Genomic DNA, 19920 nt, shown 5'->3' with positions numbered 1-19920 from the left:
ACCTCTTGTGGACAAACGTTGAACTGCAGCACTACGTGGCCCATCCAGCCAAATACATTTTGCAAGTTTTTAACACTTTGGTGCTCAGCGCCACATTTGCTAGTCAAAACGGACAGATGGGCCAGATCATTTTTAGATGAGGTACAAAAAAAAAAAATCAACTTGTGTATTCTAATTATTTACAATAGCATGACGAATGATTATAAGCTGACAGCAAAAATTCAAAATTATTTTAAATACAGAAATTGGGCAGGAATTGGCCTTCTGTAAAGTATTTCGTGGTTAATGGAAAATGATCTGAGCACTAAAATGAATAAATAATCTGCCATATTGTACTGAGATTTGCACCAGTATTGTTTTTAATCATTCATCCTTACGTTTAACGTGAGTAAATTAGTCGTATTTCAGTTATAATGAACCAATTACTTCATACAATACATAAATTTAGAAGGAAATGTTATTTTACCAAATAATTGAAATAGAAAAATGTTAAGTGCATATGTAAAAATGTTTCATCTTAAATTAACCAATTCTGTAATACCATACCAAAAATAAAATGTAAATATTTTACTATTTGTATTTAATTTATAATACACCAATTATTTAATGAGAATACAAAAAAATGGATAAACACATTTTATTTCAACAATTTCAGGGAGAAAAGGACTTTTGATCATGTAAATGCTTGTTCGGCCGAGTTAAATAGCGGAGATTGTCAAGCTCAGATGAACTTTAACCTACTACGTGCATGCGACAGCAAACAAACTGGACTACTCAATTGCACTGGGCGGCAAACTAAAATCTATTTATTTTCCACAAAAATCTGATTTCTGAGCATTGATTCTTTCTTTTCCTATTGTAGAAAAAGCAAATGACAATACCATTCAAAACAAGTTTTTTTTTTTTTTTTCAACTTTAGGGATTTGCTTTATTATTTTCATCATTATTATTATTTTGCAAACTAGGTCCTTCTTGTTTGCAGCCATATTGTTAGTGTAAGCAGTGCATGTCAGCAGGGATGCGCTTTGAAGCCACTGGAGTGGTGGTGGGGGGGAGGGGGGGGTCAATTATCAGCCCACCCTGCTAAAAATAGACAACAGCCAAGTTCTTATTTGTGGACGTTTTTGTGTTTAATAGATAATCCTTCAGCCGTGTTGTTGTCGACATGACGACCACGTACGACAACACGGTTATTTCCATGTACATACAGTATTCCGTTGCGTGTTCAGCAGCCACTCGGGAACATTTGACAGACAGACGGTCACGTATGTGGCAGTAAAATAAGTTAAAACTCTTTCCGGCCTGTGAAACCAGGTAAATAACAATACAGCCTTCTTCCTTCTACGTGCGTGCACGTTTTGTATATTTTCATTTCTCCGTTTCAGTGCACCTCATTTTGAATGATTTTGAACCGTGGCGGAGAGGAGGGGCTGCTGCTTTTTGTTTTTTTTAAACAACAACAGGACATTTTTTTTAAAATCGAAACACGAGAAAAATAATTGTTGGTAACTCTACAGAGATGATGTTGAGGACCAACTACGAAATGATTTGAGTATGTTTATAAATGTCTATTTCCAAATACTGCTTTGGCCACATGCTCGAGAGCCAACAAGAAGTCACACACGTCTGTGCCTCTCGTCAGCATGTGTTCAAATGACTCAACACGTGACGTTTTTAGCGTGTGAATTTGAAGGAGTAAAACCAAAATAAAATGTTAAATACACGGACGTGCACTTCATGATGTGGCCGATTTGAGGTAAGCTATCAGGTCCTGGCGCTCGCCCTTCTTCTTGATGCCGGCGAAGATCATTTTGGTGCCCGGGATGTACTTCTTGGGGTTCTCCAGGTACACCATCAAGGTGTCCTCGCCCCACACGATTCCTGACAACACGCACACGAACAAATGTTGCAATTTCATGCCTCACTCATGTCAATTTAATTAAGTTATGCAACCAACTTTTAACACATTTGATTTGTCATTCACATGTATGATATCACATGATGCCAGTGCACCTCACGGGGCCAAAAGATGAGCTCTGTTTGCCTTTTGGTGTCTTGTGAGGGCGCCGCGTCGACGAGGGGTGTTCGAGACGAATACACACGGGAAGCGATGTCACGTCAAATATTATCAAAAAGGTAGTCAAGACTGTTTTGATCGCCGTTTACATTTCGCTACCAACAGTCATTAACTTTTTTAAAACTAGTGCAACAGTTCACGCTAGGCCTTTGTCTTTAAAAGTTAAGATCAGGTGTTTTATTAGAACTAGAACAATATGAACAGCAAAAAACAATGAATTACCCACCCCCTTAAAATGTGTACAATTGCCTACTTTAATAGTTTAGTTACCCTTTAAAAATAAATGGCTGACAAATGATTTGAGCATAATTATTATTATTTTTTTAATGCACCACAAGTGCATGTGTACATGCAGACTTGCCGCAACGTCCACTAACAACCCGGGCTAAACTTGGCTCCTCCCTGACATACAAAGATGATCTCTCAGTGGAGATGCATCACTCCAACATCGATCCTTGGCAATGTACTACTTTCCTATGACACTGGGCTTTGGCACCATCTTGCGGCATGTTGGCGTGTTTCAGAAAGGGCTGAAAATTTTTTTTTCGGTGACAATAGGTTCCGGAGAAAAACCTATCATTGTTTTTTAAGGAAGTGTTAAGAGAACCACCTTCACGCTACAATATTGTTATTAAAAATTAAGACTGGCTGTTTTTGCGTGGTGATAGACCTGTAAAAGCATTTATAAAAAGGAGCACACGAACGCATCGTGTGAGATATTGGAATCGTTTCGCGTGAACGTCACAGAGGATTTTGACCTTTAAATGTTGTCAACACACAGCGAACGTCATCGGGGTTGTAAATTCAAAGTTAGCACAGGATTTTTTTTTTTTTAACTCCACTTGGACCGACCTTTGCTCTTGTTGGCGTCCGTGTACGAGAAGCCGTCCGCCTGGCCCGTCTTGCGGCCGAACAGACCCCAGAGGTTGGGCCCCACCTTGTGCTTGCCCCCCTCCTCCACGGTGTGGCACTGCGCGCACTTCTGCACGAACACCTTCTTGCCTTTAGCCACGTCGCCCATTGTCAGCTGGAACCAGAGAGAGAAAAATACAAATAATTAACTATTATACTCATAATACCTTAAGGGGAAATTCAACTCCCATTCTGCTGTATATTTGTGACGCATGTAGGTTATACTCTGGTATACTTGGGCATGAAAATAATTAGAACTTTGAATCTGGCATGAGTCAGGACTATTAACCTGTTGAACGTTTCATTACTTTTTGGACGACGTGCTGTTCGACAACAAGGGGCGAACGGTAAACATTCACAACAGCCGTTGGGCATTGGGCAGCCGTGGCCCAATGGGCAGCCGTGGCCCAATGGTTAAGATCATCACCTGCCACCGTGGGGGACCTAGGTTCAAAACCCCGACTGGACCATCCGCCAACATCCCCCGGACTCACGGCTGTGGTGTCCTTGAGCAAGACACTGATACCCCGAAATGCTCCCCGGGCGCTTCAGCTGCCCCCTGCTCCAGTGTGTTCCACTAACATGTGTATGTGTTCACTGTGATGGGTTAAATGCAGAGAACAAATTTCGTGTGCATGCATGCATGTTCATGACAATAAAAGATGATTCTTCTTCTTCTTCAGGTCTTTGACGCAATGACATCAACTTCCATGCCTTTCTGTGGCTCTTCCAGTCTCTCTGTAGCAACATGCTGATGACACTAAGCTTGTACTAAGAGCATCGGCCACTTCCCTCAGAAAGGCATAGCTAGAATATTTTCACGACTTAAAAACCTGTGGTGAATTTAGTCGTTCAGCTCCTTGTTGTCGAGCAGCAAATGGTGCAATAAAGTACTGGACCATTCAACAGTTGGACAGCATGTGATTTCAAATTAAGTGCACCCGTTAAGTGCGTTTAGGTTCATCCTGAACCCTTTTGAGAGTAGTGTATATATTTTTTTATAATTTCATCTGAAATGAGACTGTATTCACTCCAGTTTTAAGTTCTTGCCACGGTCTCGTTTCAGTATCGAGACACTTGACCAGTATAGTATTTCACATTTTTCTTCAGCGCTACTCAAGTGACCCGCCAGTTCCAAAGCCCAAGTCCTTGGAGATGAAATATTACTGCCCAAATGCACGTTTCCAGTCCTCAAGATGGTCAGCGTAAAAGTATAATATTAGGGGGTCAGACCTTAAAAGCAATAACCTTCTCTCCTTCCTCCTCTCTGTCCTCTGCAGTGCTACAGTGAGTGAAGGTCGTTAAGGTAACCAGCACCGGGCATGCTCCTATTACATTACACGCGGTCTTCAGCGCAAACGTGACGTCACCATTGTACACGTCACGACGCGACTTCCCGCTCGAGGTCAAAAGAGCCACGAAACGGCGTTCAAATGCGTTAGCTTAGCTTTAGCCTTCGCCCCCTTTTACTAATCGGCCGGTTAGCTCCAAAGCTAGTTAGCATTAGCCTCCCCGGTAGTAGGGAGTGTATTAACGGGCTAATAGGTGGGCACCTTTAATGCACTAAATGGGGCGCAATTAATGCTCTTAGCGGACCGGTGGTGAACTTTAACTCACGTATCGCATTTCATTGTACATCCTTGGCAGCTACCAAGCAGTGCAGTTAGCTCAAGGATGACCGTTAACATGGCGCCCGGGTGAATAAGTCTCCCCCCTCCCTATTTTTTTTTAAGCCCAGACTTCACATTTGACTCAAATGTCTTGCTGTACTTTTTATTTTATTTTCCGCCAATGAGTTTAATGTTCTAGAAAGCCAAGGAAGCGGTAGGCTCATGTCGCCCGCAGCCGGCTCCCAAGGATGCTTGAAGGAGGTCGGCGTCCCTCTAAAGCAGACACTCGCCACACTTGTAAGGAATGTTGACCGGTATAATAAACATCTTTTTAAAAAAAAAAAAAAAGAACACTTTTTAAAGCAAAAAATGGCCATAATCCACTCGAAAATACCAACGAAAGCTATCATAATGTTCCCACCACCGTGGCAGTTCACGTTCATTCGCCACAATTTTCAACATAATTAAACACAGTTTATTGAGCGCAATAAACCCGAATGTGATGTGCTTACCTGTAGTTACCTTAACTGTGCTCAGTTGAAATGGCTCCTTCGTGGTTCCTCTCCACTGCGAGACACCGACGCGTTGTGGCGGTCGCACAGAAGGTCACTCCGCTAGTTACGGTGCAGGCTTATGGCGTCATCCGATCATGTGACGGTGGTTACGTCACCCGCCGTATTCGAGCCGCGTCTCGTTTCAACGCGAGTAATTTCTTATGGTCTCGAGTATTTGACAAGCGGCACACATTCGTGGTCAATCCGAGATAAAATCAAGATGGAAAGTCGTAGGTGTGCTGTGTTTGTGCTTTGACTTTCGATGTAAGCTTTTGAGTGTTTGTTTGACCTTGAAGAAGCGAGGGGAGGGTAGAGAGGAGGAGTGAAAAGGTGTTAAGACGTTTTCAGACATGGACGTGACGTCCCTCTTCCTCCTATGTAACTACTGCACTCGTAATACATTTCTAGATGTTACGTCAAGCTGTTATGATTAAAAAAACAAAACGATTTATTTATTTTAGTTGATCTGGTAAACTAATTACAGGGTGTCCATGAATTATTATGTTTACAATTTAACATGCATTACAAAAGCAAATTAATTGACAGATCTCTGGGAATTATGTATTATTAAGAGTAAATACAGTACGCCCCCCACGTTTTATACTCCTTTATTGGGTCACTATCAGTTGCTCAAAAGTTTGCATTTCTTGCCACGTTTGCTTTAGCATCGCCTCATCAATTGTGGCAATATGGCTTTAACTGTGGTAGTTAATTTCCCATATCTTGATTAGGATTAAAAAGTGATAGTACAGTACTGTGTTATCACACGCCACCCTTTTCCGACTGTGGACCACGGTCTCAGATTTGGAGGTGTCGATTATCATCCCAAACTGTCCTCTAGGAGACATTCAATGCCTTTCAAAGCAAACGGAATTCACACAACTTTTCGTTTTTTTTTTTTTCGTGTGTGTGGTACAGCACAACACAGCAGATCAATTGCTTTCTTGATTTGTATTTTTCTTAAGCATGAAACATTTACTCAGCTAAGGCTTAAATACGTTTTATAGCACTACAAAACGATTAACAGCAGTTTTCGATAGCCGTTTGAAAGGCGATAGTTTACATTACGGGGTTCCTTGAACGCATCAGCAGAGACAGGAGGATTGAGATTCCAAGATGGACGAGTCCCACTCGAACGCGAGACAAGCGGCGCCGGAGAACCTAGACGACCCTCCCAACAGCCGTCTGTTCCTGGTGGCCAGTCGCTCCGTCACCGAAGATGAGCTCCGGGACCGTTTCTCCGTGTTCGGCGACATCCAGGGCGTGTGGGTCGTCAAAGACAAGCAGACGAAGGAGTCCAAAGGCATTTGCTACGTCAAGTTCGCCAAATCGTCTCAGGCCTGCCTGGCCATGGAGGAAATGCACGGCAAAGTCCTGCTGGACGGAAACAAACCCATCAAGGTCGGAACTGAACCCAACAGTTTTCACTTGGATAGCAACAAACAATATGCAAAATACCGGCCGGACAGCTAGCTCTTGTGCTACTTAGCTCCGATGATAGCATGCTAACTGTCCTGTCGTTGCAGTACAGTTCGGTTTCAGGAGCACAAATATACACAGTGGGCCAAAAGATGCTACACACTTTTTAAAACTTACTAAGGGAAGGAAGGAAACAAGGACGTGGGGGTGCAACAATTAAATGAGTAAGCGACAATTAATCCATCATCAAATTAATCGACAACTAAAGCTGCCAGTTCCTTCATGTTAACATGGATATTTGAATTCAACAGACGCCAATGGCAGTGAAGGAGTTCTAATCGATTAATCGTTTAGAGTCATGCTTAACTTGGAATTGCCCAAATCCTCTCAATTCAACATCTCAACAGTAAATATTCTCTCATATCAGTTGTCCTTTATGATAGCAGACTGTTTGTCTTTGTTTATTCATTCCAAATAAGACATTTGCAAACATTTGCTTGTACTTTGGAAAACAATGACCAACATTTTTACCTATTTTCTTACATATTGTAATCAACTTGTGTCAAATTTGAAATAAAGTCCTGTTTTTTTAGTAAAGGGATGGAACCCAAACACTTGATACAACTCGATGCAACAATAATATAAAAGCATTAATGTGGGAAGCGTTTATGGAATGGGATGCAGATCATGGGATTTACCGGTAGTATGTTTCTTGGTGGAACTGTTTAATAACAATCCATCAGCTGTCTCGTTGTCTATCGGATTTGTGTTGGAGATGGCCTGATGTCATCATCGACCGAACTGCTGACGTGGGTCTCGTTGCAGGTGTTTATCGCCCAGTCGCGCTCGTCCTCCAGCCACAGAGACGTGGAGGACGAGGAGCTGACCAGGATCTTCGTCATGATCCCAAAAACCTTCTCAGAGGAAGACCTGAAGAACACTTTTAAGGTGCGCACAGCGAATTTCTCATGCGGTAAATAGCAAAGTGATGTGGCGGAACATTACCGATTGTTTTACAGTCACATACTTTAGATTGTTTAAGGCATTTTAAAGAGTTTGGCTGTCTCTTTTGTCCCCTCAGGAGTACGGTGACATTGAATATTGTGTCATCATCAAGAACAAGCTGACTGGGGAGAGTAAAGGTTTGGGCTACGTGAGATACTACAAACCCTCCCAAGCGGCCGTGGCCATCGAAAACTGTGACAAAGGTATGACTGCGACGTGTTTAGTGCCGTGTGTCCCAACATCTATTTGAGCCAAGGCACATATTTTTTTTGTCACTTCTTTTATTAAGTTTAAAAAAAAAAAAAAATAGAAACTAAAATCATGGATCTCAGCAGACAGTGTATATTGTTTTTGTCCAAATATTGTCAATTTTTCCACTTTATTGTTCAGCTGTGGCTCTCGCAGTCTCAGTCTGTGTTAATTTTTCCATTTGAAAGATTTCTTCAATCTTGGTTACGCTTTAATGGAATTGCATACCTTCCCCCCAATTCCTTATTGTATGTTTGCAGCTGTTATTTGAACCAACTATTCATCCCTTTTAAGAATAGTAGTATCTTGAAGATTACAGATAGACATATCATGCAAGGCACATACTTTACATTGGAAATTTCTCACGGCACACCACCAGACACAAATATCACATAAAGTATATGTATACTGAAATAAATAAATAGGAAATAAATACAGTGGTACCTTGTCTTACGAATTTAATTTGGCCCGTGACCATGCCCGTAACTCAGTTTACCCTCCCACCAAATCAAATGTTCCCATTGAGATGAAATGAAATGCTATTAAAAGTGCTCTATAAATAGTGAGATGAGAAAATCTCGGGTTTATTGCGCTCATGAAAAAAAACACTGCCATTTTGCAAATGTTTTTAATAAAGAAAAAATGCTGCTGTATTGTGTAAAAACAAAAAAAAGAATGTAAAGAAATCAACTGTGTGGGCCTCATCGCCCGAGAAAAGCACCTTATTTGTAACGGCGTGTTACTGGAACACTAAAGGTTCTCGTTTTGAGGTTTTCTTTTTTCGCGAGGCCGCAGGGTTGTGCCCGACAAATGATTGACACCTCGTAAGTGTGTCTCTGTGACGTTCGTGTCAGCTTACAGGGCCATCCTGGCGGAACCTCGCAGCAAAGCCTCGGCCACAGAAGATTACAACAGCATGGCGGTCAGGAGCGACTACTCGGGCGGCGCGGACTCCATGAACATGTACCCCTTCATCATGGCCGCGCCAGCGGAGCCCGTCAGCTACAACATGATGGACTACCGCGGCGGTAGCGGCGGCGGCGACTTGACCCGTTGCCTGATGGTGTCGACCCGCGCCGCGCTGTCCCAGGAGCAGATCTTCGCCCTGTTTGACATCATTCCAGGGATGGAATACTGCGAGCTGCAGCGGGACGCTTACGGGATGAGTAAAGGTGAGCGTTTAAGATGTGGGAACAGAGTTCCCACGCGATATCGTGCTTCATCGTTTACACCCCTGCGATATCGTAGACCCCCCCACTGTGGAGCGTACGAGGTACATCAGAAAAGTTCCAGGACTAGTGTCACAATAGAAATGTTTGCCCCTTCAGTGTGGGCCAGTCAAAAATGCTTAAAATAAAAAAAGCTGAATTTCCAAAAACTGCGATCAATCGTCACAAAAATGTATGTGGGCATCTCTACTCATGCCCACTTAAACCTCAGAAAATATTAAATCGATAACCCCAATATTACGGATTTTGTGTACGTTAAATCTCTTCCTCATTAAGCGACGTGAATTTTTTTTCTGTATTGTGAGCGCCTATGGACAGAAAAAGGCTGAACGTGCACAAACTCTGTGATATTTGGGTTATCGTTTTGATATTTTCAGAGGTTGAAGTGGGCATGAGTAGATGTCCACATCCATTTTAGTGACCTTTGGTCGCAGTCAGTGGACATATAGCAATGTTAAGCTTTTTTACGTTAGACTGTCCCGATGATGACAAAAGTCCACTTTTGCCTAACTAAAGCGCCTCAGCTAACTTCGTCACTGAGCTGCCACCAGATGGCGCCAAAGCAATGCGACGGATACCCACAATTTGCAGGTGCCGGGGACTGAGCTCAATCAGGAATGGCGACAATCTGCACAAAGCAAGTGTCACCCCAAAATTTGAGAAAAATGCACATAGGCGCTGTTTTCAGCAAACATACAGATAATACAGTATGTACAATATTTTCTATTTCTATTTTATGCTTGCAATTTTTTTTGTATATGGTCAATTATATAGCAGATTTTCCCCTTGAGCCGTTGGGTCGAGGACAAATTCCCTTGCTATGAACAGGGGTTCAATGTAATGACAACTTTGTCTAACAATGTGTTTTTTGTTGGTGCGGCTGCAGGTCACGCAATGATCCGCTACAGCAACCTGGGATCAGCACTTTACGCCAAAGACAAACTGAACGGATTTGAGTATCCACCAGGAAACAGACTGGTTGTCAGTTTTATGGACGATGGAGAAGATCGCAGCAGGTACACTCACACACACACACACACACACACACACACACACACACACACGTGCGCACACCAAAAAAAAGAAACTTTGAGCACAATCAAGACTCTGTGTGGGCCAGTCATTTGTCTCGACTGCTTGACTGGAGTGGAATGAGGGACCAAGGCATGAACATACGCCGTGTGTGCGTGTGCAGTTCCGTAGGTAGGATGGCCATGCAGTTTGTGGCCACCCAGATGATGTCATCAGTTTGGAACGGACCCTCCAACAGCCAAGCCATCAAACCTCCCGTCGCTTCTCACCTGGTACGTAGCAACCTGTCTTCCTTCCATTTGTCCCTCTTTTTTCCACGCGTGTGCATGAATGAACACATTTGTGCCGCAGGGATTCGCCGGGCCGCCGCCCGTGTCCAGAATCCAGACGGACGTCAGCCTGCCGCCTCCCAAGAAGCTGGCGCCCCCCGACAGCAAGTCCAAGGAGCGCTTGTTTGTGGTCTTCAGCCCCGCCCCCCTGCCCGTGGATGTGCTGGAGGATGTTTTCGGGTAAACGCCCCCCACGCGTGGCTTCTCGTACAAATGCACACTACATTGGCTGCGCGGTCCAATACAAAAGGCTGCATCCAGAATGCTCAGTTTTGAGGTATTCATTTAACAGTGTTTATTTTTGTGATTCAATCATGCCGAGAGATTTTTCTCACATTTTGCACAAATTGACCAGGCTGGGCCAAAGCACCGTGTACTTACATTATCAAGAGTCCTATCATTTTTGTTCCTAAAAATTGGTGAAATGTATATTTTCAGCTATCTTACTAATTAATGGATTTATTGTAAACATTGGTCAAAAAAATTGGGTTATATTTAAATTATAATGAAATGTGATATTTGCATTATTTTATAATTGCAGTAACCTATTTTATTTGTTGCATTCATTTAGTGGTTTTCTTTCTCCCAAAATTGGTTATGTATTCATTCATTTTATATTTATTTAAGTAGTACACTTTAAAATGATTATTTATTGTATTATTTAAAAAAAAGGTTTCATTTGTTGCATTATTTTAAAATGTATTTCTCTAAATTGGGTTTACTAAAGTGTCTTCATTTTTATTAATCACACTAAATAGTTTTATTCAAAATGTATCTTGTTGCAAGTAATATTACTTATTATTATAAACAACTGTATATATATACATTTAACGATGCATTATTAATTTTATTAAATGATTGGATTATAAAACGGTTTTAAAAAAGTGAATTATTTGACGGTCTTATTAAAATAAACTACCACATCCACATTAGGATTGTTATTGTTATTTTTTTACTTTATCTACAAATTACTTAGTCCATCTGTAAGTTTTAAGACTCAAATATGGTCCTTGAGACCAAAGGTTTGCCGACCCTTTATCTGAACCCCCTTTATACATTTTGCTGCTTAACAAACATTTAAAAAACAAAATCTTTATTTTTTTCTTTTTTCTTTTTTTATAGCCGCTTTGGTTCCCTGATGGAGGTCCACTTGGTTCCAGGCAGGAAGGTTGGATACATGAAGTATGCAGACAAGCAGGTGACAATCCAGTCTGACAGAAGAAAAAGTGAAAAAACAATTTCAAATATTAAGCGTGTGTTTTCGTCCTCATTTTGAGTGTGCCGACGACGCCATGGCGACGCTCCACGGTCACGTGGTCAACGGCGTGAAGATGAAGGTGATGCTCGCCGATCCTCCCAGAGAAGAATCGCACAAAAGACTTCGCACGTACTAGGATGCCAGCACGTGACAGGTAAGTTAGCCACTATGGCCGTTTTTATTACTATGTCAACATCTTCGTTAACAATGAATGGATTAAGGAAGTAGCATATAGCTTAGCATCTGCATTGGTCCAAAAAAATGGGTGCAGCGCCTTGTATTCATGTGCCAGAATTTAGGAGGGAAGCAAGTGAGACAAAAGAGTAATGTATTAAAAGTAAACTAAAGTAAAAGCACTCACCGTTTGAAGACATGTCATGACGGGAGAACAGCAAGTTGTTTGTAGAGCAATTTGTCACCTAGTGGTGGTCTTTTATAGCAGCCGTACAAACATCCGCTGGACTAAATTCAACAGAAACGACTCATTTTTCAAGTCACGTGACATTGTGTGTGTTGACGTTTGTGTGTGAGTAACTGCAGCTTCTCGTTCCCCAGGCGACTGTTGTCATGACAATACGACCCCCTGACCTGACAGACCCGACGACCAACACGGACGGACGGAGACCTCTTGACACGACCTTTGACATCTGTCTGACCTTGTACTTCTGCTCGGTGACCTTGCCCTGACCTCTGATGTAGTGGGTCAGTCCAGTGTTTTTATTCTTTTTACTATTCAAAATCAATTCACATTTCAAACTGCTGCGAGTTCTTAACAGTGGGAAGAATTCACAGGAGCAACACAATACCACATTTGACTCATTTACATGAAACTAAGTTGACTTTAGCTGATAGAAGCTTTAACTTGAGTCTAATAATTGAATTTTTTTACTTTCCTCAAGTAGACGTCTGCTCTCTCTTTATTTTAGTCATCCTTGTTTTTTTGTATGTTCAAATGTGTTCCCACTGTGATACGCTTCCAAGTAGAAATAAAAACCAAAACAGGTCACCAACTTGTCCTCTTGTGTGGGTTTCTTTTCAACGTCCCATATCCCAAGTTGCTTTGCACGTCAACTTGGATTTTCCAAAGTGGCATCGCCAAGTGTCTGTACACAAAGTAATGTGAAAATGATTCCGCTCGTCTTTCTGAACGGGAATGAAACTCAATTTCAATGTGATTGATATGATTTATCAACACATTGGAAACATTTGACCCAAGCAAGGTTATGTGTTTACAAGAAGCGCCTATGTTCCATCTTTAAAGGGTAAAACATTTCTTGTATTTCTTTTGGAAGTTGATGAAAGGTAATGTTTGAAACTTGTTTGGTGTCAGGAGAAATAAAGCAAATTGGTAAATTGTTGAACCTTTTTAAAATGGGAATATATAAAGTGTTTACATATTTTGACAAAGAGGAAGCACTTTGTTTCACTTTTATATAAAGAATTTTCTTTTCTATTTTTGCATTCTGTGGAAGATGATGAAAGTTATATCTGGTTAAAATTAACTTGCGGCCAATAAGGAAATAGACAAATTGATTAAAATAGGAAATTCTATTTTTGTGACAAAAAAAAAGAGAGCAGATTTTCATTTTAAGGTCATATCGCCCAGCCCCCCTTCCATCAGAATCTTTTTCTCAGTTTTATGCCTACCAGGTCAAAATGAGTCTGTGACATGGTTTAAGTTTGACAGTAAGCAGTTTGTCGATTGAATGCAATAGCCTGTGAACACCAAAACCACTCGCAAACGAGTTTTGTCAATTAATATTCAAGTATCTGCCCACTCGACTCAGCTGAACGGCAACACGGCATTTCTGGGCTTTAAAGCTATAATCCTCAACTTTTTTTTTTTGAAAGAAAATGTTGACCAAGCCACTACCGGAGTAGATGACAGAATGCCTATTTAGTGACAATCCTTTACATTCCCGCGCTGGATCATTTGGTGGCGCTGTAAAATGACATAGGGTAAATGACGTATTTGACCTCCGAACGGGCAGGCCGACTGAGCCAAAGAGAAAAAGGAGAAAGCATTGCTGGGTTGGGAGGAGGAGGCCGCGCAAGCATATAGCTTACGTCATATCGCGGCGACGAAGGCTTTGTAATGCTGAATTCCAGCGTGAGGGGGCCAGAAACTGCGGATTATAGCTTCTAGTGAGCGAGTCTCATACATAAAAACACAGTCTAAGTATACAGTACATACATTGTTTTACAACAATACTCTGGTGGTTTATCCCCGCTTATTCAATAATTTTTTGGGGTTATTTCTTTTCTGATTTCAATTAAAATGAGTGTCAATTATCTGTGGATTTTCACCCTCCACAGCAAATAGTGGAGGTCTACTGTATTACTACTTTTTGAGTCCTGACCTGCTCACGGCCACTAAAGGGCATTTCCACTTAGAAATTTGACTAGTAGTTATCAATGAAAGGAGACAATTTGGATGCACAGTATTTTGTTTTTTATTTCTGCTCAATGACATTAGTGAACATAATTTACAATCGCATCACTCGCCTGTTTGTTGTGAGGGGAACGCCCCCCCCCCCCCCCCCCCCCGGGTCTCCCTTTGGAGCAACACAAATTCATTCGTATCCAACATAATGAAGATTAATCAAAAGAGAAGGTTAAATACATGGTATATGATCTTCTGTGGAGTTTTGGTATGAGAACAGACTGAATTTCTTAGAACAGAATCACTGCTGTTCGTTTCGCCATTGCATTTCCTCGGCCTGATGATTTCACTCGTCAGGGGGAAGAGAGAAACAGAAAACGGAGGGGGAGGGGGACGGAGCCAGGCAGAGGTAACGATTTGATCAGGCTTTTATTACAGAGTCTCTGTGACTTAAAATTCAAACTTCACGTGTCCATGCATCCATCTGTCCGTCGGTCCTTTTTATGTCGTCGTCGTCATCTCTGCGTCCCGCTCAGTCGTCCAGTGCCAGCGTGTTGAGCTCCTCGTCCAGCTCCTCCAGATCTTCCCCAGTGAACAAGTTCTCATCCACTGGGACGTCTTTGTCGTCCTCATCTTCCCCTCCTCCGGCCTCCTCGGCCCCCGACGGCCCGTTAGCCTCGGAGCCGCCGCATGCTCCGTTGAGTTCTGCTAACCACAAAAAAATAAAATAGTTTAGAGTGCTTTGAAAAAGTATTGGCCCCTTTCTCAACCTCTTCATTTGCATAGTTTCCCCACTTTAAAAGCATCAAACGGAAACATTAAACATAACCCAAGTAGACAAAATGCACTTTTTAAATGATGTTATTTATGAAGGAAAAAACTATTCACACAGAGTGCATGAAGCTCATCCGTAACTCAAATTTTGTCTCAAAGGAGAAAAAATGTTTAGTTTTTTTCCTAAATCGACCAAGCGATGATTTGTAACTCTCAAAACTCTTAAGTTGGGCACTGCTACGTCAAGGTTCCACTGTGGCTTGGTCTGAGCTTTTCTTACCGTTGTCCTGGTCCTTCATCTGACTTCTACTCCTGGAGGTGAAGCGGTCCATGGCTGCCACAGTGATTCCCGTGTGGTCCACTTCTTGGGGAACGAAGCGGGACAGGTCTATGTCCTGGACCTGCGTGGTGTCCATCTGAAGGCCGACGGAACATGAGTGGGATGTAAGCGAGTGGCACATATACGTATGTATTTTATTAAATGTGCCTGTAAACAATGTTCCGCATACATGAACAGTGGTGGTCAAGTTTGGAAGTGGCTCATTTAATAATTGGGTGTCCCTACAGTCTGGACAACAAAGAAAATAAACTCAATTTATATTTGTTTACCTCCACAGATTAAATATGCAAATTAAACATTCGACTGCTACTGTTTATTAGTCTCTCAAAATAAACCCTTTTGAAACTTAATCTTATTTTATGTCAAAGATGTTGGCGCGAGCCTCACGATTACCTTGTCCTGATCGTCCTCATCTTCCTTGTCGGCGTATTGAGTGTCGTCGGCCTCGTCGTCGTCGTCGTCCACCAGCTCGGGCCGGAACTCGAAAACTTCGCGGCCGCTCACCACCAGCGACTTCCCGGCCTTGAAGTCGGCCTTCTTCTTCTCCATCTCCTCCCTGGCTTTGTCCACCTGTGCGAGACGACGACTCCTTTAGTCACGATATCGACGTCACAGTGAGTGAATGGAGAGCGTTCCCACCTTCTCCTGCCTTTTCCTCTTCTTCCACGCCAGGAACGTCTCCAGGGTGATGCGGGTCACGCTGGGACCGAGCGCCGCACGCTGGCAAAGACACAGAAACATGGAGCGAACTTTGAAGCAATTTACACTCGGGCTGGGGGATGTTGCCTAAAATTCAGATCACTTTAGACATTTGATCAAGGCACGGTAACAGTATATTGTGATGTGATGTGTAAGTGTAAAAATTAGAAGTATTTCTGAAGGGATTACATAGTCCCTAAATTGAGACAAATAAAAAGACAATGTAACTTTGAGAACATTTACTGAGCAGATCTCTAAAGTAAAAATTAAGACTCAGCACTGTGCAAAAGACATTGCGAATATGAATATTTAATATAGTATAAATTCCTTCCCGAGCAGCGGTGAAAGCAAAAAGGATGTGTGACAATTAGATGCGGATGCACCGTTCTTTTTGAACCAGCTCGGAGCTGGTTCAAAATAAACTGGTCCTGGCAGCTGCACGGTCAGATGTATTGGGTGCAATTTTCACACTGAGGCAGATGCAATGATGTCATCATCAAGCGTTACTGCGATTAGTCGCGAGAATTCAAATCTATACCATAGACCGCACACCCCTACTGTAAGGGTTATGTCACTTCTGAAAGTGTTTTGTTACTTGATATTTTTAGGGCAAGGGTTTGGGTTAAGTTACTTGATTTGGGCCGTCCCCTGAAGAGGGTTAGGGAAAAAAATACAGGACAATTATGGAACACCCAGAACCTCAGTGGACCTGGATAGTGCCACAACACAATGGCTGAGTCTACCTCGCCCTCGATCAGCTCCTCCATGGAGATCTCTTGGTCCTTCTCCTCCTCCTTCTTCTTGTCCTTCTTCAGCACAAAGCCTGGCGGCAGGGCATGCCGATACATGCACTCGCCGCCCCCTGCTGGGCAGACCCAGAACCAGCCGTACTTGTTGTTCTCGATGGCGTCCAAGAAGAACTTGCACACCTGCCGTACGCCACATGAAAACCTCATCAGCATCTTTTGGGGACATCTTTCGGCGAGCTGACAAAAACATTGCAAATCTTACGATCTGAGTTTTGGCTTTCTTCTTCTCGGCCTCGCCGTGCTTCTTGTTGACCACCTCCTCCAGCTTCTTCTCGTCCCAGTTGTCCATGGTGTCTACGTGGCCCAGAAGCTCTCGTTAGTCACCATCCTCCTCATACTCATCTGCGACCTCTCACCTTTCTCCAGCTCTTCGTCCCTTTCGTCCACATAGACGCTCCTCTTCTCGCACTTCCTCTCCATGGACATGTCATGGCTGAACTTGCACTTGTCTCCTTTGGTGCACTGGCCCTGCTTGTAGAAGGCGCACAGCACCGACTTGGGGTCCACACCTAAAGGAGAGAGAAGAGAGGGGGATGGGTATGAGATCCACACACATATATATATATATATATTTATATATATATATTAAAAAAAAACGATAACTTCAGTTTACTTGGGTTACCTTTGTTGACTTTCTGGGCGATGACGACGGGCTTAAAGAGCTCGTTGAGCTCATCCAACTCTTTCTTCTTGTCTACCTTCTTATTGGTCTTTTCGGCCTCAGCCTGAGCAACCTGGACACGTGCGGCGGGCGTCAGGAGTGTGGACACATTTTTATTCTAAAAGCCAATCAGGATTGTTTCTCACTGACCTGTCGGGCGTTCTGTTGTCCATATTTGACTTGCTGTGTGACGTTCTTGATGAACTTCTGTTGTTTGGCTCCTTTCTTGTTCTTCAGGCCAAATGTTTTGTCCTGAAATACATGGAGCACATCGCTGGTTAATGACAATGAACGAAACAGGACGAGATCTCTGTGTCAAAGAAGAATGAATTGTTAAAGCAACTTCCTGGAGCTTGTACACACACAATGCCCGTAAAGATGGAATTTTCCGCCTTTGTGTACATTGTGTCGCTCTTCTGCGTAAAAGGCATCAACATGAAATTCAGTTTTCCTCGTCCTTGGGTACGATCACAGAGAGGGTTGTCCCGATCTGTTTTTTACTTGTGATCGGAAGTGAAGTGGAGCCAAGTGCTCTCATTTTACTTCTACAATGTTGCACTCTGAAATGTATTCATTGATCATTTAAGATGATCCTTTTTCTGTTACTACACTGAATTTTCTGATATTGATTTTGTATATTTTAGGTTGTTAATTTAAGACAGGATGTTTAAATGTAATTTGTTTGCGTCATTATTTTGTGCTGCATCAATGAGCCGCGAGGAAAACGTTTTGTCTATTTGCTTTGAATCACTGCTGCACTTGACTTATAGCCATCAAATGTAACACAGTGGAATATTTTGTGTCAAATAAAAACAAATTAAGACAATTTGGATGCACGCATTTATTTCCATCTTAATGCAGTGCCCCGGTATCGGATCGGGACTCTGTATCGGCAGATACTCTAAATCAAGTGACTCAGACTCGGCTGCAAAAAAAAAAAAGTGATCTGGACATCCAAAAGGAGGAGTATTAAGTATTTTATACACGACTCTGTCCTGTGTGTAAAAGCGTGCAGTAACGGCGGCAATATGCCACTTATTTGGGTTCTATGTAAAAGACACAAGCAGATTTCATGTTACTGACTCTGACGCGCTAGTTTGAGTAAAATAGGCTTGAGAAATTGCCCACTTTCTCCTTCTTAATGACTAAAAGAGGCATGATACCATGTTTTGATGTGGGAACCAGGCACTAGTTCCATTGAGCTCAGCAAACAAAATCTCTGAGCATTTTCAACGTTTTTAAAGCCGGAAGTGCCATTTCCCAATTGCATATGCAGTCATAGCCATACATCGACGTTGTTATCAGTCCAAAACATACCGAAAAAGACTTGATGAATGAGTACGTGGCTTGACTTAAGACGTGCCCAACAAAAAGAGGACACGCCGCTACCGAACCCCCGAACGAATAGAGGACAAATGACAGCGTTTAAAAAGCTTTTTTTGCTGACATTATAAGCAAATGTCGAGGACTTCTTCGCGGTCCCCAGCTTGTTATGACGTCACGGCCAGCAGCTAGTGGTCAAATTGGGGAGCTAACGTTCTACGGCGACCTCCCACTAGCCAACGGAACAACTTGAGGGCTTAGTTCACTCGGAATAGTACTAAATCGTCGACTGTTTATCACTCAAAAGAAATACATTCGACTAAATGTCCATTCAGCCAACGTGCTGCTCTCGCTAGCAGCGGCGCCGACATGCCGCAAGCCAACATGCTAACTCGTGATTTCCTTTTTTTTTTTTTTTTTTTTTTTTTTGGTACCTCAATAATCTTTTCCTTCTTCTTCTCTTGCGTTTTTTTATTCCCCGTGGCCGGAGCCGGCTTCTTCGGAGGCATGTTGTTGTTGCCAAAGCCAAACTTAAAAAAAAAACAACGTATAAATATTCGCTTTTTTCCCTTGCTATCTCTCAGCTTCACATTAGCCACTTGCTGCTAACGCGGTGGGGCTCGCTCGACCCAGGCACGTCATTTGATGACGCGAGTGACGTCATTTTGCTAATCACGATGGGAACTGTAGTTTTATGACGAGTAGAATATGTACCGGAGTCGGAACTAACTGGACCATATTTTGTCTCATATTAGCGACATACACGACCGCTCAAAGATTTTTATTTTGTTTTGAGAAAAGCACTTTTTTTTTTCTCAATGAAGATAACATTAAATTAACCACAAATACACTCTAGACATTGTGAATGTGGAAAATATTTCTCTTTAAAAAAAATAAGGACATTAATGCTGGAGTGTACGTGTGTTTATACAACGGTGTGTTTGCGTGGAAAACATGAAATTGTCTGGATGAGGCCAAACCTTCGAGTGGTCGTGTTAGTGTATATCAGGGGTCATCGACCTTTTTAAAACTACTGAGAGCTACTGATTACTGCGAAGGGCTACCAGTTGGATACACATTTCCGAAAAAACAAAATTGCTCAATTTACCTTGAATAATATGGTATTATTATTGTTATTATGTTATTAATAATTAAGGATTAACATTGATGTGAAGACACTGATCATGTTATTGATTTTGCATAATCATTAGGAAGCTGATGAATATCAATTTGCAATACTTTCTTTCTATAACTCTC

The 19920-nt window shown here is 42.3% G+C and overlaps 3 protein-coding genes across 5 annotated transcripts; 1 reads left to right on the top strand and 2 right to left on the bottom strand.

Annotated features, from left to right (window-relative positions):
* Window positions 1-1105: 1105 nt before the first annotated feature.
* On the bottom strand, window positions 1106-5280 carry LOC133486248 (cytochrome c). 2 transcript variants are annotated; one of them, XM_061791125.1, is made up of 3 exons: window positions 5122-5280; window positions 2930-3104; window positions 1106-1881 (listed from the first exon to the last, which is right to left on the bottom strand). In XM_061791125.1, exons 2-3 carry the CDS (start codon window positions 3096-3098, stop codon window positions 1736-1738), a joined length of 315 nt encoding a protein of 104 aa, XP_061647109.1. In that variant the 5' UTR covers window positions 3099-3104; window positions 5122-5280; the 3' UTR covers window positions 1106-1735. The 2 variants fall into 2 exon arrangements, with proteins under 2 accessions (XP_061647109.1, XP_061647108.1); XM_061791124.1 differs by having other exon boundaries at window positions 5112-5267.
* Window positions 5281-6053: 773 nt separating this feature from the next.
* Window positions 6054-12680, top strand: rbm45 (RNA binding motif protein 45). The gene is made up of 10 exons (XM_061791115.1): window positions 6054-6554; window positions 7398-7520; window positions 7654-7780; window positions 8681-8998; window positions 9942-10071; window positions 10251-10359; window positions 10439-10596; window positions 11539-11614; window positions 11694-11828; window positions 12230-12680. The coding sequence occupies exons 1-9, from the start codon at window positions 6270-6272 to the stop codon at window positions 11808-11810; spliced, it is 1443 nt and encodes a 480-aa protein (XP_061647099.1). The 5' UTR covers window positions 6054-6269; the 3' UTR covers window positions 11811-11828; window positions 12230-12680.
* Window positions 12681-14103: 1423 nt separating this feature from the next.
* Window positions 14104-19309, bottom strand: zc3h15 (zinc finger CCCH-type containing 15). Of its 2 annotated transcripts, none has more exons than XM_061791116.1 (10): window positions 19098-19309; window positions 17491-17592; window positions 17302-17413; window positions 17036-17188; window positions 16882-16973; window positions 16614-16799; window positions 15811-15891; window positions 15565-15741; window positions 15112-15247; window positions 14104-14765 (listed from the first exon to the last, which is right to left on the bottom strand). In XM_061791116.1, the coding sequence occupies exons 1-10, from the start codon at window positions 19170-19172 to the stop codon at window positions 14590-14592; spliced, it is 1290 nt and encodes a 429-aa protein (XP_061647100.1). In that variant the 5' UTR covers window positions 19173-19309; the 3' UTR covers window positions 14104-14589. The 2 variants fall into 2 exon arrangements, with proteins under 2 accessions (XP_061647100.1, XP_061647101.1); XM_061791117.1 differs by having other exon boundaries at window positions 14104-14762; window positions 19098-19308.
* Between the last annotated feature and the right edge of the window lie 611 nt (window positions 19310-19920).

This window comes from Phyllopteryx taeniolatus, chromosome 11 (genome assembly GCF_024500385.1).
Source record: "Phyllopteryx taeniolatus isolate TA_2022b chromosome 11, UOR_Ptae_1.2, whole genome shotgun sequence".
Lineage (NCBI taxonomy): Eukaryota > Metazoa > Chordata > Actinopteri > Syngnathiformes > Syngnathidae > Phyllopteryx > Phyllopteryx taeniolatus.
Note: the sequence above shows the minus strand (reverse complement) of the source record. Positions and strands in the feature narration are given on the sequence as shown.

Excerpts from the sequence above, each read along its gene's own strand:
- LOC133486248 (XM_061791125.1), bottom strand. The coding sequence starts at position 3,098 with ATGGGCGACGTGGCTAAAGGCAAGAAGGTGTTCGTGCAGAAGTGCGCG. Across the intron at positions 1,882-2,929 it reads GGACGCCAACAAGAGCAAAG|GAATCGTGTGGGGCGAGGAC; the intron begins GTCGGTCCAAGT and ends GCGTGTTGTCAG.
- rbm45 (XM_061791115.1), top strand. The coding sequence starts at position 6,270 with ATGGACGAGTCCCACTCGAACGCGAGACAAGCGGCGCCGGAGAACCTA. Across the intron at positions 6,555-7,397 it reads ACGGAAACAAACCCATCAAG|GTGTTTATCGCCCAGTCGCG; the intron begins GTCGGAACTGAA and ends GTCTCGTTGCAG. Across the intron at positions 11,615-11,693 it reads TGAAGTATGCAGACAAGCAG|TGTGCCGACGACGCCATGGC; the intron begins GTGACAATCCAG and ends CCTCATTTTGAG.
- zc3h15 (XM_061791116.1), bottom strand. The coding sequence starts at position 19,172 with ATGCCTCCGAAGAAGCCGGCTCCGGCCACGGGGAATAAAAAAACGCAA. Across the intron at positions 17,189-17,301 it reads CGCCCAGAAAGTCAACAAAG|GTGTGGACCCCAAGTCGGTG; the intron begins GTAACCCAAGTA and ends TCTCTCCTTTAG. Across the intron at positions 14,766-15,111 it reads GATGAAGGACCAGGACAACG|CAGAACTCAACGGAGCATGC; the intron begins GTAAGAAAAGCT and ends TTTTGTGGTTAG.